This window comes from Notamacropus eugenii, chromosome 7 (assembly GCF_028372415.1).
Source record: "Notamacropus eugenii isolate mMacEug1 chromosome 7, mMacEug1.pri_v2, whole genome shotgun sequence".
NCBI classification, from domain to species: domain Eukaryota; kingdom Metazoa; phylum Chordata; class Mammalia; order Diprotodontia; family Macropodidae; genus Notamacropus; species Notamacropus eugenii.
The window spans coordinates 34,591,129-34,605,883 of record NC_092878.1 but is presented as its reverse complement, the minus strand read 5'-3'; the positions used below and the strand labels follow the sequence as shown (position 1 = coordinate 34,605,883).

At 39.7% G+C, this 14,755-nt stretch overlaps 2 protein-coding genes across 7 annotated transcripts in view; one reads left to right on the top strand and one right to left on the bottom strand.

Moving 5' to 3' along the window:
- Positions 1-2,097, bottom strand: part of DGLUCY (D-glutamate cyclase) — a 208,993-nt gene extending 206,896 nt beyond the window's left edge. The window contains 1 exon segment of the mRNA XM_072624965.1: positions 1,664-2,097. The gene's annotated coding sequence lies outside the window, so the exon portion shown is untranslated.
- A 154-nt stretch (positions 2,098-2,251) lies between these two features.
- Positions 2,252-14,755, top strand: part of RPS6KA5 (ribosomal protein S6 kinase A5) — a 197,534-nt gene continuing 185,030 nt past the window's right edge. For 5 of the 6 annotated variants that reach the window (XR_011970710.1, XM_072624959.1, XM_072624958.1 and 2 more), the window contains exon 1: positions 2,252-2,666. Coding sequence is in view for 4 of the 6 variants with exons in the window: in XM_072624959.1 (XP_072481060.1) it covers positions 2,252-2,666 (415 nt within the window). In the remaining 2 variants the exon portion in view is untranslated. Of the gene's footprint in view, positions 2,667-3,017; positions 3,095-14,755 lie in introns of those variants that run through there. The other variant, XM_072624963.1, reaches the window with a different exon arrangement.

The following is a 14,755-nucleotide window of genomic DNA, read 5'->3' as shown; positions in this document are numbered from 1 at the left end:
ATGGTTTAGTCCAGAGGCTCATCCCTCATTACTATACATCCTTTGAGTCTCTGTTACAACATTCCATATAATCTGCCACATTATTTGTTAGCTGGATTTCAGGGTGGGTTCATCCATTTGTTCTGCCCACTCTGCTTGGTTGTCTCACTTCAATTTCCCTTAGGGTAGTGAGTTAAGAATCCACCCTCAATGGAAATCTTGGCGGTGGAACTGGGTTAGAAAGTTACATCCAAGATAATAATTTATGGTGATTCTACATCATTTAATATTAACTTGTGGGTGACATTTATGAAATCAAATAGTGAGGCAGATAAATGGGTCCAAATCTCACAGTCATAAAGTTGTCCTGTTCTACAATCCACTCCTGTATAAACCATTAAGCAGTAATATTCACTCATTCGACAAATAATAACTGCCATGTAAAACACTTTTAAGATTTGGAAAAACTTTAAATAAATTGTATTCTTTGATTCTCACATTTGCTAATTGCTTACGGGCAAAGCACTTTGATAGGTTAGCAACTGACTGGACCTGGGAAAGGGAAGGGTGGGTCAGAGTAACCAAGAAGAAATAGAGATGACCAAATAGGTATGTAGTTTTTGGTTTGATAGCCATCTGATTCACCAGAACTTTTGTGTTTAACTTGATCAGCAGGTTTCTATAGTTTGCTCCCTTTACCTCCTCCCAAATAAAATTTAAGCTTCCTGAGGAAGCAGAAATTAGTTCATTTTAATCTTTGTAGGTACTTAACTATCTGTCAGTGTCATAAGAAATTTTGGAATATTGACAATAAGAATTGTTTTTTGACACTGACAGTCACTCTTTTGGAGTCGTTCTTATCTAACCAACTGTATGCTAACTTCCAATGATACTTCTAGTGTTGGAGCCCTAAGCTTGTTCTTTTTATGAAAAGACTAAGGTATTTCTCTTCCTCCTGTTATCAAATAGCTAAAAGCCTTTCTGTTAACATATTGGGGAAAAGTTATTATTTGAAAAGTTAGTTCAACCCACATCCTTCCAGAATATATGAAATCCAAATCACTTCTCTTTGGGCAATGAAGGAGGCCTATAGGAAGGGAAACCAAATCTTGACCACACAGAACTAGCACTGATAGAGCATGAAGGACCAAACTAGAAGTCACAGAATACATGGCTATTCTAGACTGGGTGACAATTATATGCAGTGCCCTTAAACAAAACATACGGGCTACCATTTTGACAATTTATTTTTTTGTCTCCCAATTTACTTATTTGTGAGCTTTTTTTATAACCCTAATATCTCCTCCCTAAAGAGATAGAAATTAGCACATGGTGAAATAAAATATGAAATTCCTGGTATTTTATATATAGCTAAAATTGGACTTCTTGGGTCAATACGTACAAATCTTGAATTTCAGGTATACACGTTTAAGGGTTAGTGACTCTGAAAAAACTCACAAAGGAAGACAAGCTTAACTTTTTTAGTTTTCATATTTTGCACCTTGGGCCTGCTGTGAAATAATACATAACAATAATATAATAGGCAGTGTTCTAGTACATCCAGAAGTAGTATACTTCCAAGAGTAATTTCTAGTCTTTAGGCAAGGCCCAGTTCCATCGCATGTTATTCACTTTCGACCTCATTTAATAAACATTCAATATTCAATTAAATAATGTTACTCACGCTGGTCTCAAAATTTGTCCTTGGGAGGACTAGGACTTTGAGCTGACTTCAGACCCAAGCTAGCTCGTTTCCCCCTTGCCTGATTAATTAAAAGAAGTTAACACTTTTCCGTCTTCTAACACCTTCTTCCAGCGCTTCAGTTAGCAGGCACCAGCCCGACACCGTTTTTGCTAAAGGGGCACGCACGTGGGCCGGGGGCGCTGGTTTTGGGAGCCGTTCCCGCCTTCTCGTAATTGACAGACAGCACCTTCCAATCCGCTTTCACCTCCCCTCCCCGATGGAGGACCAATCACAAAACTCGAACGCCTCCGGTTTACAGTCCCGGAGAATGTTTACTAACAGAGCCGGGTGGGGGAAGCGGAGAGGTGTGGCCTAAGAGAAGGGATGGGCGGGGGGAAGAGCAAGCTGCAGGCACGCCTGCGCACAGGGGACAGAGCGGGGCCGCATCTCGCCGCTCGCTGGCCCGTGACGGAGGTCCTCCCTCCTTCGCCTCCCCGCGAAGCCACAACTCGAGGAGCAGGGCGGGGCCTCTGATGCGACGGTCCAATACGGGATCGCCTTGACGGACACGCGCGCGCCCGGCGCCCAATGGGCGACGGCGGTTCCAACGGCTTCCCGAGCTTGCTGGTTGGGGGATGGGAGGGGCGGGAGGGGAGCTGGAGACTGGGCTTTGAGGGAGGAGGCGGAGGGGAGGGCGAGCTTGGTTGCGCCGTACTCGCGGTGCCCTCGGTAGGGGGAGGAGGCAGTCCAACGGACGGAGCGGGAAGAGCCCGGTCTCCCCGCCCGAGCCCTGGAGCTGGCGCGCGGCGTGGGTCGCAGCTGTCAGCTTTCGGGGGGTTGTGGGTCGCCCAAGGTTCCCCACGTAAACGTACCCGCGAGTTCGAGAGAGGGAAGATGGAGGAGGGTGGCGGCGGCAGCGACGGCGGCGGCGGGGTCGGCGCCGCGGGGACCAGCGCGGACGGAGGGGACCGGCTCTTAACTGTCAAGCACGAGCTGCGGACGGGTGAGTGACCCCGCCCTCCGCCGGCTCGGGCGCCGTGGGGAGGCTAGGGGGGCGGGGGCTCGCCTTGCGGGGAGCCTGGGGGGGGAGGAGGGAGTGGGGCGCCTCGCGACGCTGGGCCGGGAGGGGAGAGGGGGAAGGGGAGGCGGGGGTGACGGCGGGGCAGAGCCGCACGGTACAGGTCGGAGGGCAGCAGTTCTGTCCGGGCAGGGGGCGGGGGAGGAGGGAGAGAGAGACCGAGAGGGAGCCGCGGCGGGTCCCGAGCGCTGGGCGCGAGGGGTGGGAGGAGGGAGGAGGGGAGGGGGCGGGGATATCCTAGGGGGCGGGGCCGGGGCGGGGCCCGCGGGAGATTGGTGGAGGGAGCGCAGAATGGGGTCGGAGGCAGGAGAAAGCAGTCTTCTTGGAGAGGGGCGGCGGGGGCCTGGCATCAGGTACCTTGGTGGAAATTTTTGGGGAGCAGTCCCTCGCTAAAACGCCCCCCAAGTGTCGTCAGTGTCTTTATCTTGCGCTCTTTCTGCATTTTTATTGTCCGCAGTTGAGAGCACGGGTTGGAGCTCCTCCTAATCTTACTTTCTGTGGTCACAGTATCCTATCTAGGACTAAAGGGACATTTGTTAATATTAAGTTTTAAAAAGCCAGCTGGTCACATGACATTTTAGCGCATCTCTTCGAAAACAGCTTGTGGCTGTATTTGTGCTTAACTCCCACGAGGTCGGTGTGGTCCAAAGAGAAGATGATGGGTACACTCTTCCTCCTCCTGCTCCTTTCCCTCCCCCCCCCCCCCAGTTTTAATAAGGCAAAGAGACTGGTCCCTAGGAGTGACCTGATTTTGTTTACGATTAAAATAAAACCCTATACTTAGATCTTGAGTATTTTAACGAAGACTTTTAAGCTTCTATAAATTATAAGAGCTGTGTAAGGCAATTAAAGCAGCAGAATTTAGTGGGTAAATGCCGTTAAGCTTCTTGGTTAACCCTTCATGTCAGTCACTCGTCTAGAACTTGTCCTGGCTACTGCGTTTTCTAATCTGCCTCTTATCTATCCATTTTTAAAAATATCAGAGTGGAACAATTTTGTATTTATTTATATACATATATATGTATACGTATACACACATACATATATGTATATATGTAATTGTACGTATTTGCAGTTGTGTATATGTGTATATATAATTGTGTGTATATATTTATATGTATGTGTATATATATATATACATATATATATACACACATATATATAGTGGCAGTTTGGATTTTTGAGTTTGAAGTTGTCTCTTGTTAAGTTGCAGGAACACAGAATAATTGTAACCAGTAATTTTTATTAGAATATTTACTGGTGGTGTTTATTAAGTGCCTATGGAGCTACCCATGTGGAATACTGGGCTGTTCCTTATGTCACTGCATAAGCTGTGCTTTATTTTTTTTTGTGGATTACAATAAACAATATAAGCATATTGTTCCTCTTTTTCCCCAACAGATCAGAGAGTTAACAATGTTTCGCTACTTGTTACTTTCTGCTTCTTTTTATGACACTCTGTTCAAGGTATTTGGGTCAATATTTCACTGAGTGCTAGGTGTGATAACAGAATAGAATGAGGTCTATTTTTCCTCTCATTTCTATCAGCTGATTTCCCTTTGAAGTCCAATTATGAGGTTAAGATCTTCAGATATTTACCATGGCAAAAGTCAACAAAAAGCTTTGTGCTGAATAACTAAAGAATAACCCACTTATTAGTATTCAACAAGTTGCTCAGTTTTCTTTTTTGCAAACAATATTACTTTTGTGGAAAATGAAGACTTTTTTTTTTTTTGCTGTACTAGCAGCATATGAACTGCAATTTTATTTTGTAGAAATATTTTTGACTGATGGTGTAAATTATAATGAACTCAGTACTATTACTAGGAAAGGATATGAGCATTCACTTTGAGCTCTGGTTAAAAGTACAACTGATCAGAAAATGTAGTCAGAAATGTTATTGAAGTCTATCATACAATAATTATTCATCTTCAGCCTATCTAATGTGGCACTGTAAAAGATGCTAGAGGAGGGGTGCCCCTAAGGAGTTGGTGTATAGATTACAGGGGATGAAAGAACTTAGTAAAAAAAAAAAATTGCCTTTTTATTTTCACTACCCTTTTTTCAAAATTTAGCTTTTACTTCACTTATTTAATGTGGGCAGCAAAACATTCTGAAAAGAGATCCATAGATTTCATCAGATTGCCAAAGGGGCCTATGACATACAGAAAGGTTAGATCCTCCCCCCCCCCACTAGAGTAATTCATTTAGATGTGGACCCTGCCCTCATTAATGTAAACATGTGTGTGATATGATATTTGTCTATGTTTAATGATTCTTTACTTGGTGCTGAATACTATGTATTAGGTGCTGTGGGACTGAAAGGGCAGTTAGATGGTGAAGTGGATGGAGCACTGGGCCTGGAGTCATATTGGCCTTAGATACTTACTAGCTGTGTGACCCTGGGCAAGTCACTTAACCCTCTTTGCCTCCTTTTACTCTTCTCTTAAGTGAGCTGGAGAAGGAAATGGCAAACCACTCCACTATGTCTGCCAAGGAAACTTCAAACGAGGTCACAAAGAGTTGGATGAGAGTGAAATGAATCAGAAACAATTTATTAATTTCCTAATATGTGCTGGGCATTATGCTAAGTACTTGAGGGAAAAAAAAGCCACACTATCCTCAGTCCTTGAGGAAATTAAAATCCATAGTAGTTGAAGAAACAGAATACTCCTGAAAACTACTTACGAATGTTAAGAAAATTGTTTATTTTGTGCCCAAAAAACCTCTTAGTGTCTAAATACTCATTTGACATTTGATATATGATATCTTATATTACTATTCATCTTTTTTTATGTTCACCCTCAGTATATGCAATTAGATTTTATTCTCCTCAAGAGCTGGGACTATATTTCTTCTTCTGTTTCCACCTCTATACAGTAGACATTTAATATGTATATGCTGATGATGACTATATAACCTGAAGGGATGAAGAGAATAAAGAATCCATAAAGAATTAGATTGATGAATACAGTGTTGTAGTATTAATGTTATCTATAAATCAGTCCATTTCTTATCTAAATTGTCTCCTGTCTTCACTCCTCCATTCTAATTCTGAAGTTAAAAGTAATTTATCTTCTGTCTTTGTTTTGTGTATATGGTAGATGAAAACAAGATAAATTTAAGAACTTTTAAAGTTTTGGTAGATTTCATTTCTAAAGCAGCATATCAAATAAGGAGGGCCTACGTGATTGCTTTATAGTAATATAACTATAGTATAAATATATATAAATAAATAATAAATAAATGTAAATATAGTAATATATGTACTACAGACATGTCTGTGTAAGCATAGTAGAAATAAGACTGGACAAGGATTTAGGATACATGGGTTGTAGTTTCACTGTCTTTTTGATCTTGTACTAGTTGCTTAACCTCTTTGGGTTTTCCATTCCTTGTCACTGTCAGATGGTTGGATTAGTTAACTTCTAAGATTTTGAAAGTATAGATTTTATGAAAGTATGGATTCAGAAGTGGTTTTGCTCTACAGAAGAATTCATATGTGCATTTCTTTGAATAACAGTAAGTTCCCTAGGGCATTTTAAATAGGATTCCATTTAGAGTTTTCAAAAAATTAAGCAAAGTATTCTTAACCTAATACAAAATTTTGTTAGCAGAAAAACTTACTTAATTAGTAAACTTCGGGTTACCATTCCAGCTTCCCTTTTATCCGAGATTGTCTTCTTGAAACTTAAGCTTTTGGCTGTATAAAACACCTGTTATCTCATAATTTCTTACTTTTATGGAAGTAGGTAGAATTTTTTCTTTTTTTATGTAAAGCCTTATTGGCCATGGTAGACTAACATATAAGAAGTATAAGTGGATAGTTGCTCTGTTTCCAAAAAATGAATTATTCATTTTTGGTAGAACTTTAATTTAGTTTCCACAGACCTCATACCTCCTTGGAATTATGAGTTAACTGATAAGCTTTTCTCATGACCTCTGCATTCTGTCCACACTGTTCTACTAGCTATTCCCTAATCTCGTTCTGCCTCTTGCTTCACCATACATTTACTAGAGCTTTTCTCTATATCTAGTACATGCTGTCTCCCTTTAAAATCCTTCTTTCTTCAGAGTTTTCCTTTATATACCACTTTCTCCATGAAACCTTCCCTGATTCTCTTCCCCTCGTCTTAAATTTTGATACGGCATTTTGGAACTCTTGCCCTTACTACATTCTGATTTGTATAATAATTACTTGTGTATGTGTATTGTCCCTTTTATTAGATTGTGAGCCTCTTGAAGGTAGATAATGTGTCAGCTTTATATCCCCAGTGCCCAATACAATGCCTTGGTCTACTCAGAACTTAACTGTTGAACTGAATTAAATTGATACTCTAATATGTTCTACTTTCCCCTTTGCTCATCCAACGCCCACTAATGAAACTCATATATATCTGAAATTACTATGGTGGACATGGTTGGCTTTCAGTGCTACTTGAAAAGATATGTAAACTTTAGAAAACCATTAAGCTTTACATTGAATATAGGCCCTCTCAATCAGGGAAAGAGAAGAGAAAGTACAAACAAATTACTCTCTGGTATCAGTTCTCCAGAATGGAAATTCAACAACCCAGACAATCTTTCACAGAGACTTATGCCAAAATGCCTGCTTACCTCCAGTGTCTCTCAATATTTGTGTAGTTTGGATATCTGAGCCCACCCAAGGGCATATACACATCTGGCCTCTTGAAAAACTTGGCTTTCAGGGGAAGAGAAGGTAACCTTGTCTTCTGAAGGCATGATATCTCTTTAGTCAAAAACCAACTGAGGGTTTCTGTTCTCTCCAGTCCAGCAGGTTTTATCATAACTGTTCTAAATGCCTTCTTAGAGGGGGTACTAGATTCCAAATAGTTGACTAGTAGAAACAGACTAGTTTTTAATGGAGTATTACATTACTTCATGCAGTTTCTCATCCTGAAAAGTTGTATACAAATATAATTTTTCTACTTTAATATCACAAGATATGTGGTCTTACTGATATAGGAATTCTTTCAACCATAGAGATTCCAACTTATTCATGTCCTTTCTCAGTGGCTCTTGACTGGATCTTTCCGTAAAAGTCCTTTATTTGGGAGCCACTCAACATTCTGGCTCCTTCTTTTAGATCTTTTTACATAATATTTCTGCAACTGGAGCACATAGGCAGTCTGACAATGCTTTTCTTGTTGAGTGACTGGCTCACTTTTTTTTTTTTCCAGATTGTATCATATCATATATCATAGAAGCTTGTGAGCTGGTTAGCAGCAGAGTTTATTATGCCCATTTTATAGTTGAGAAATTGAGACCCAGAGTATTTAAGTGACACATATCTGGTTAATGGAAGAGCTGGGATTTGAATCTGCATCTTCTGACTATAAATCTCATAATCCATACACTGCATCATGCTGCTGTTAATCTCACTATTTCTCATCACCTTCTTGCAACTTATTAGAGATGTTGTTTTCTTAACTCTTTCAAATACTACCTATTTACTGCTTTACTTGAAATATAATTAAACCAACTAGGAGTACTTTTCTGTTCTGTCTTCCTTGTTTAAGAGCCATGCTCTGTTTTGAATTCAGCAAAATTGAAGGTATTGAAAGGTTAAATGAGATATTGAAAGGTAAAGAATGGAATCTTCAGATGGAAAATAGAAATTCCTCACCTTAGAAAGGGTAGGCTCTTGTGAATACCTTGTTCACATATGAAGAGGCTGGCAAGACAGTGAAATGAGTCCTCAGGGAAAAGATTGCATTCACACTTTTGTTTCTAGCCCTTCTTGTATGTAACAGTTCCAAAGGAGTATGGTACTTGAAAACTGACTAGTAATGCTAAGGCTGCTATGGAATGGCTTAAGGAAGAGACTTTTGAGTAAGGAAAAATTTGTCAAAAAGCTAAGAGCCATTGCCCTATATGAAAGAAATCAGTAACACTTTAGCTGAATAAGCACAGTTCCTACCTGGTTTCCTAGTTCAGTCAGTGGCTAAAAGTGAAAAAAAGGCTACAACTACCTATTGAAGAGGGAGCACAGGAGACCAGATCAATCTGTCTACAGATTGCAGAAGCAGTATAGAAGCAGTAGATCCTAGTGAACACCAGCACCCAATGACCTGTTCCACCCTGATGGGCTGCAGGTTGGCTCCTCTAGCTGAGTCACCGCTCTAATACAGACACCATGTCCATTAAAGAGCCAGCCCAGTTGAAAAGTAAACACTTTTATAGTGAACTTTGTGAGTACTCTGGAGAGACAGTTCATTAAGCCTCTGTAGTTCCAGAATTGTAAGTTGCTTTGGCAATAGATTTCCTCTTTGTTGGGGCAGTGGATAGAGTTTTTTTCATGACCTCTGCATTCTATCCATCTATTGGGTCTGGGAGTCAGGAAGACTCATCTTCCTAAGTTCAAATCTGTCCTCAGACACTTAATAGTTGTGTGACCCAGGGCAAGTCACTTAACCCGGTTTACCTCAGTTTTCTCATCTGTAAAATGAAGTAAAGAAGGAAAGGGCAAATCACTCCATTATCTTTTCCAAGAAAATTCGAAATGGGGTCACAAAGAATCTTACACAACTGAAAAATGACTGAGCAGCAAAATCCCCTACCTCAGGTTAGTGCCCACTCCACCCCTTTTGGATTCTGTGTGTGTTTATGGAAGAGTGAGCCCCTGATGTTTAGGGGAAGTGCTTTGTAATTTATCTCTTTGCTATGCCACTTGAGTAAATGCCTTTGCTAAAGAACTAATGGAGTTAACTGGCTGATTAAGGCGAAGCACACTGGTGGCAGCTTGTGCATTAGTATTTACAAGGATAGAAACTTTACAAGGTTAACCTTGGAAGTAGAAGTAGTAACAGCTACCGCGCTAGGGACCCAATTTGCCAATGGGTGTGAGCTCTAAGGAAAGTGTTTATACTTGTCTTGAGCAAGAGGGGTGATCATTACCACTATGTTTTTATATGTAGGAGGAAGTGGATTCCCCCAGCTCTTTGTAAAACCCTGGGTTTTCTTAGCATTACACTCTCCTAGTTTTCTTCCTTTCTGCCTTAACTCTTCTCAGTCTTCTTTGGTGGTTCATCTTCTACTTCCTGTCTTATTTGTGTGAGTATATATAAGAACTCTGCCCTGAACCCTCTTTACCTTCTATAATCTCTGTTATCCCAACAGTTCCCATAGATTCAATTATTACCTCTATGCACATGACACCTAAGTTTATATATCCAGCCTTTATCTGAGTAACAGAGTTGCAAGTTGGCACCTCTTCCTGTTCCCTGAACAAGTTTAGGCATCTCTGTGCTGAATTTGGGACCTCTTTTTGCTCTGATGCACAGTCTTTCCCTGCACTGGACTGCGCCTTTCTACCATTCCTGGCTAGTTCTCAAACTCATTGTCAGCTGACCCTTATCTCTATCTCCCTTTGCTGACCTAGTTTGGGAAAACAACTCATGGTGACTTTTTTTTTTTTTTTTGGATTTCCCAATCAGGTCTTGATGTGGTACAAAATGCACTGTACTACTATCTTTTTGGAGGATTTGTGAGGTAGAACTTGGCTGTATTTCTTTTTTGGCTGTGTGCTAGAACTTATTCTTTCCTCTGACGCCTGCTTGTCTTCCCAACTTTCATATTTCTGTTGAAGGTATTATAATTCTTCTTTTGCCCAAGTTCATAACCTCAGTTAAACTTTTCACTTTGTTTTACTTTTCTTAACAATCACACCTGTGAGCTTAAGTCCTTTATTACCACTTACTTGAATTATTATAAGTCTTCTTTCGAGGGGAACAGAAGTAGAATAAGGAGTCACTGAAGGCTTTTAAAAAAAAATTTATTTTCTCTTCTTTCTACCTCTACCTCAATTTAAAAGAAAAAAAAAAGCGACACTTGGCAAATAAGCATAGTCAATTGAAACAAATTCCCACTTTGTCCATGTCCAGCATACATGCACAATGTACAGTCTACCTGACATTCTGAGTCTTGACCTTCAACTTTCTGTCAGTAAGTGGGTCATATTGCATAGTTCATCTGGAATCATGGTTGGTCCTTGAGTTGATAGAGTTCTTAATTCTTTAAAAGGTGTTTGTCCTTATAATATTGTTGTTATTGTGTAAACTCTTTTCCTGGTTCTGCTCACTTTATTCTTTATTGGTCTTCATCTTCCTAGGTTTCTCTGAACCCAGCTAATCCTTTTGTCATTTCTTTTAGTACAATATTGCATTAAATTACATAACATAATTTACTCAACCATTTTGCAGTTGATGGGCATCCCCTTAGTTTCTCGTTCTTTGTCATTACAAAAAAAAGCTGCTATAAATATTTTTTGTATATATATGAATCCTCCTTTCCTTGATTGCTTTGGGGTATAACCCATTAGAGGTTTCAGTGCGTCAAAGACTCTGTACGTTGTATGTATTTTTTTGCACAGTTCCAAATTGCTTTCCATAGTGAGTGAACCAGTTTACAACTTCACCCACAGTGCACCACTATGCCGATTTCCCATATCCCCTCCAGTATTTTTCATTTTCCTTTTTTGTCAATCTGATGGATATTAGATGTTATCCCAAAGTAGCTTTAATTTTTTTCTCTAATTATTAGTAATTTGGAGCTTTTCTTTTCATGTGCCTTTTGCTGGCATGGATGTCTTTCTTTGTGAGAGACAGCAAAAGTTAAGTTTCCACAGTAAGTTGTTAATTGATGAAGTCATTGAGAATAAGTTAGATAATAAGAAGGCCAGCAGACTGCAGGTGTGGACTCAGCCAATCAAAAGACAGACAGTGGCCTTCAGAAAATTATAAAGTTTTTGATAAAGAAACCAAATTTACAACCAGCTGGAACTAGCCAAGAAAAATGACCTAGAGTTACCTGAAGAAGACTTTTCTTCACTGTGCTTGCTTAATGAACCTCATGCATATAAGCAAACACATCCCGCACAAAATTGTCCCTCCATTTTCTGATCATGGGTCCTATGTTAAAGCTTATTTGGGAGGGGGAATCACACTAAGGTGGGGGTTACAAAATGGGCATGTAGAGAAGATGATTACCTAATGAAGAGGAGACCGACCAGTCTATCTCCTACTGGAAGAATCTGTCTGGAACTCACAGTCTGTAGCTCATCTCACTTCTGTATTTAGTGCTCCCTCCTCCTGAAAAGAGGGTGAGGGTCTTCTTTGACCAAAGTGTTCACTTCCTCTAAACTTTGCTGTAATAAATTTTCCTTGTTACCTTTTTAGTGTCAAGAGTATTTCTAACTGATATAAAAAGACATAAATGTAACACTCTTACCCATGCAGACTGACAACTAATCTGTGAGTTATTATTTTAAAAGTTGCCTGAAAGAAATGGAAATTGAAGGAATACCCATCAATTGGGGAATGGCTGAACAAGTTGTGGTATATGAATGTAATGGAATACAGCTGTGCTATAAGAAATGATGAGCAGGCAGATTTTGGGAACCCAGAAAGCTTACATGTACCGATAATGAGTGAAGTGAGCAGAACCAGGACAACATTGTACACAGTAACAAACAACTTTGTGTAGTCTATCAACTATGATAGACTTAGCTCTTCTCAGCACTGCAGTGATCCAAGATATTCCAAAAGACTCATGATAGAAAATGCTGTCCATATCCAGAGAAAGAACTGTGGAGTCTGAATGCAGACCAAAGCATGCTATTTTCACTTTTTTTAGGTGGTTTTTCCCTTTTGTTCTGTTACTTCTTTCACAACATGACTGATGTGGAAATATGTTTAACATGCTTGTACATATGTAACCTATATAAGACAGCTTGCTGTCTGGGGGAAAAGAGGGAGGGAACTCAAAATCTTATAAAAAATGAATGTTGAAAACCACCTTAAACTATTATTGTACATGTAATTCATTAAAAATGAATTAAAAATTGCCTGGTGACACTGAGAGGTGAAATGACTTGCCCTCATGGCCAGTATATGTCAGAGTCAAGACTTGAAGCCAACTCCAGTTCTTTATGACACAGATTGATAATCTTCTATTCACTATATCATATTGTCGTTCTTCTTTTTTATCAATATATGTTCAGAAAGAGAAGTTTTCCCTGAAAATTATTTGGTTACATCTCATATATTTTAGTATGTTGTCTTAGTGTCATTATATTCTTTAAAAATAGTAATTGTTTTGTTTCTAAGGTTTATTCTTGGAATCACTTTTTATTTAGGATAGTATTACTTGGTCACAATTTAGGTTTACTCCTGTTACTGTAAGGGATCATAAGAACATGTTATGAACTTACAAAAATCAGTATTGATTAGGGATATGTCTTGTTTTTTTTTCCATTTTGGCTCTTGATGGTTTAAGTATTTAGACCATATTTGTTTTATGGAAAATGTTTGGTAGTTATAGCTGTTAAATGTAAGTTTTCTTTAATCATATTCTCTTACATTAAAATACTTCTCTCAAGTCAGCCCTAAGTCTTTTGGACTTACTTTGATTGCTGTTTTTAGTTCAGCCTGACTCAGATTGTCATCTGGTTCAGGCTATTAATTGAAATGAAATGAGCCACTCAAATACACTTTAGCAAAAGGAAATTGACTTAGAAATAGATTGCAAAGAATATTCATCAAAGACATAATATTAGTTCTCTGACTTCAATTTTCTTTGCCTTGATATTTACCATGGTGCTGTACCTTCTCAAAAGAATATGTTGACTTACCTGGCAGTGGGAAGACTTGAAGAATGCCAGCTACTTATGCATTTGGACTTGTATGCCTTAGATCAGTGGTCTCCAAAATGGAGGGAGGCTATGGCATAATCCCAAAGGTTTTGTGATAGCCAGTTGGAGGGTAGGAAAATGGATCACATTTGACCCTTCCCTTATTATCTAATCAAGGACTTGTCTCTAACCTCTTTATAGTCTCCCTTTCACTCTTTGTTATTCAACATCATGCAATCTATTCCTTCACACCACTGGCTTCCTGTATCTATTCTAGGCATAGGGCCCTCAAGGCAGTTATGAAGTGGCCAGTCAGTCAGTCAGTCAGTCAATAAACATTCATTAGTGCCTATTATGTATCAAGCAGTGTGTACTCACTGAGGTACCTGTAATGGGTTTGAAGGCAAAATTATATTCCACCTTCCTAGTGGTCCTGTACCATAGTTTGTAAGATATTCCTCCCTTCCCCTGGTGCACATGGCAAATGCATGTATGCACATGAGTGCGCCCCCCCCCCCCAGGCTATACTCTTTATTTTTTTAGCAGGAAAGAGTGAGTAGTATAAGATATGCTGGACAGGTTACAATTCACATTGCAAATCTTATTATATTACCTTTCCCTTCAAATCTACCCTTCTCCAAAACTTCCCTGTTTCTGCCAAGGGTACCAGCATCGTAGTCACTCAGGTTTTCAGCCTCTTAATTATCCTTGACTGTTCACTCAACTGAAACTGTACCTTTCAGAGTTGCCAATGATTTCTCTCTTTCTTTCTTTCTTTCTCTTTCTTTCTTCCTCTTTCTTTCTCTTTCTTTCTTCCTCTTTCTTTCTCTCTTTCTTTCTTTCTTTCTTTTTTTCTTTCTTTCTTCCTTCCTTCCTTCCTTCCTTCCTTCCTTCCTTCCTTCCTTCCTTCCTTCCTTCCTTCCTTCCTTCCTTCCTTCCTTTCTTTCTTCCCTTTTTCCTAACTTCCTTTTAAGTTTTCAACATTCATTTCCACAGAATTTTGAGTTCCAAATTTTCTCCCCATCTCTCCCCTCCCCTTCACCCCAAAACACCTTGCATTTTGATTGCCTCTTCCACCACTGTGCCCTCCCTTCTAATACCCCTCCCTTCCCTTATCTCCATCTTCTCTCTTTTCTTGTAGGGCAAGATAGACTTCTATACCCTATTACCTGTATTTCTTATTTCCCAGTTGTACGAAAAACAATTCTCAATATTCACTCCTAAAACATTGAGTTCCAAGTTCTCTCCCTTCCTCCCTCCCCACCCATCCCCACTGAGAAGGCAAGCAGTTCAATATAGGCTATATATGTGAAGTTTTGCAAAAGACTTCCATAATAGTCATGTTGTGTAAGACTAACTATAT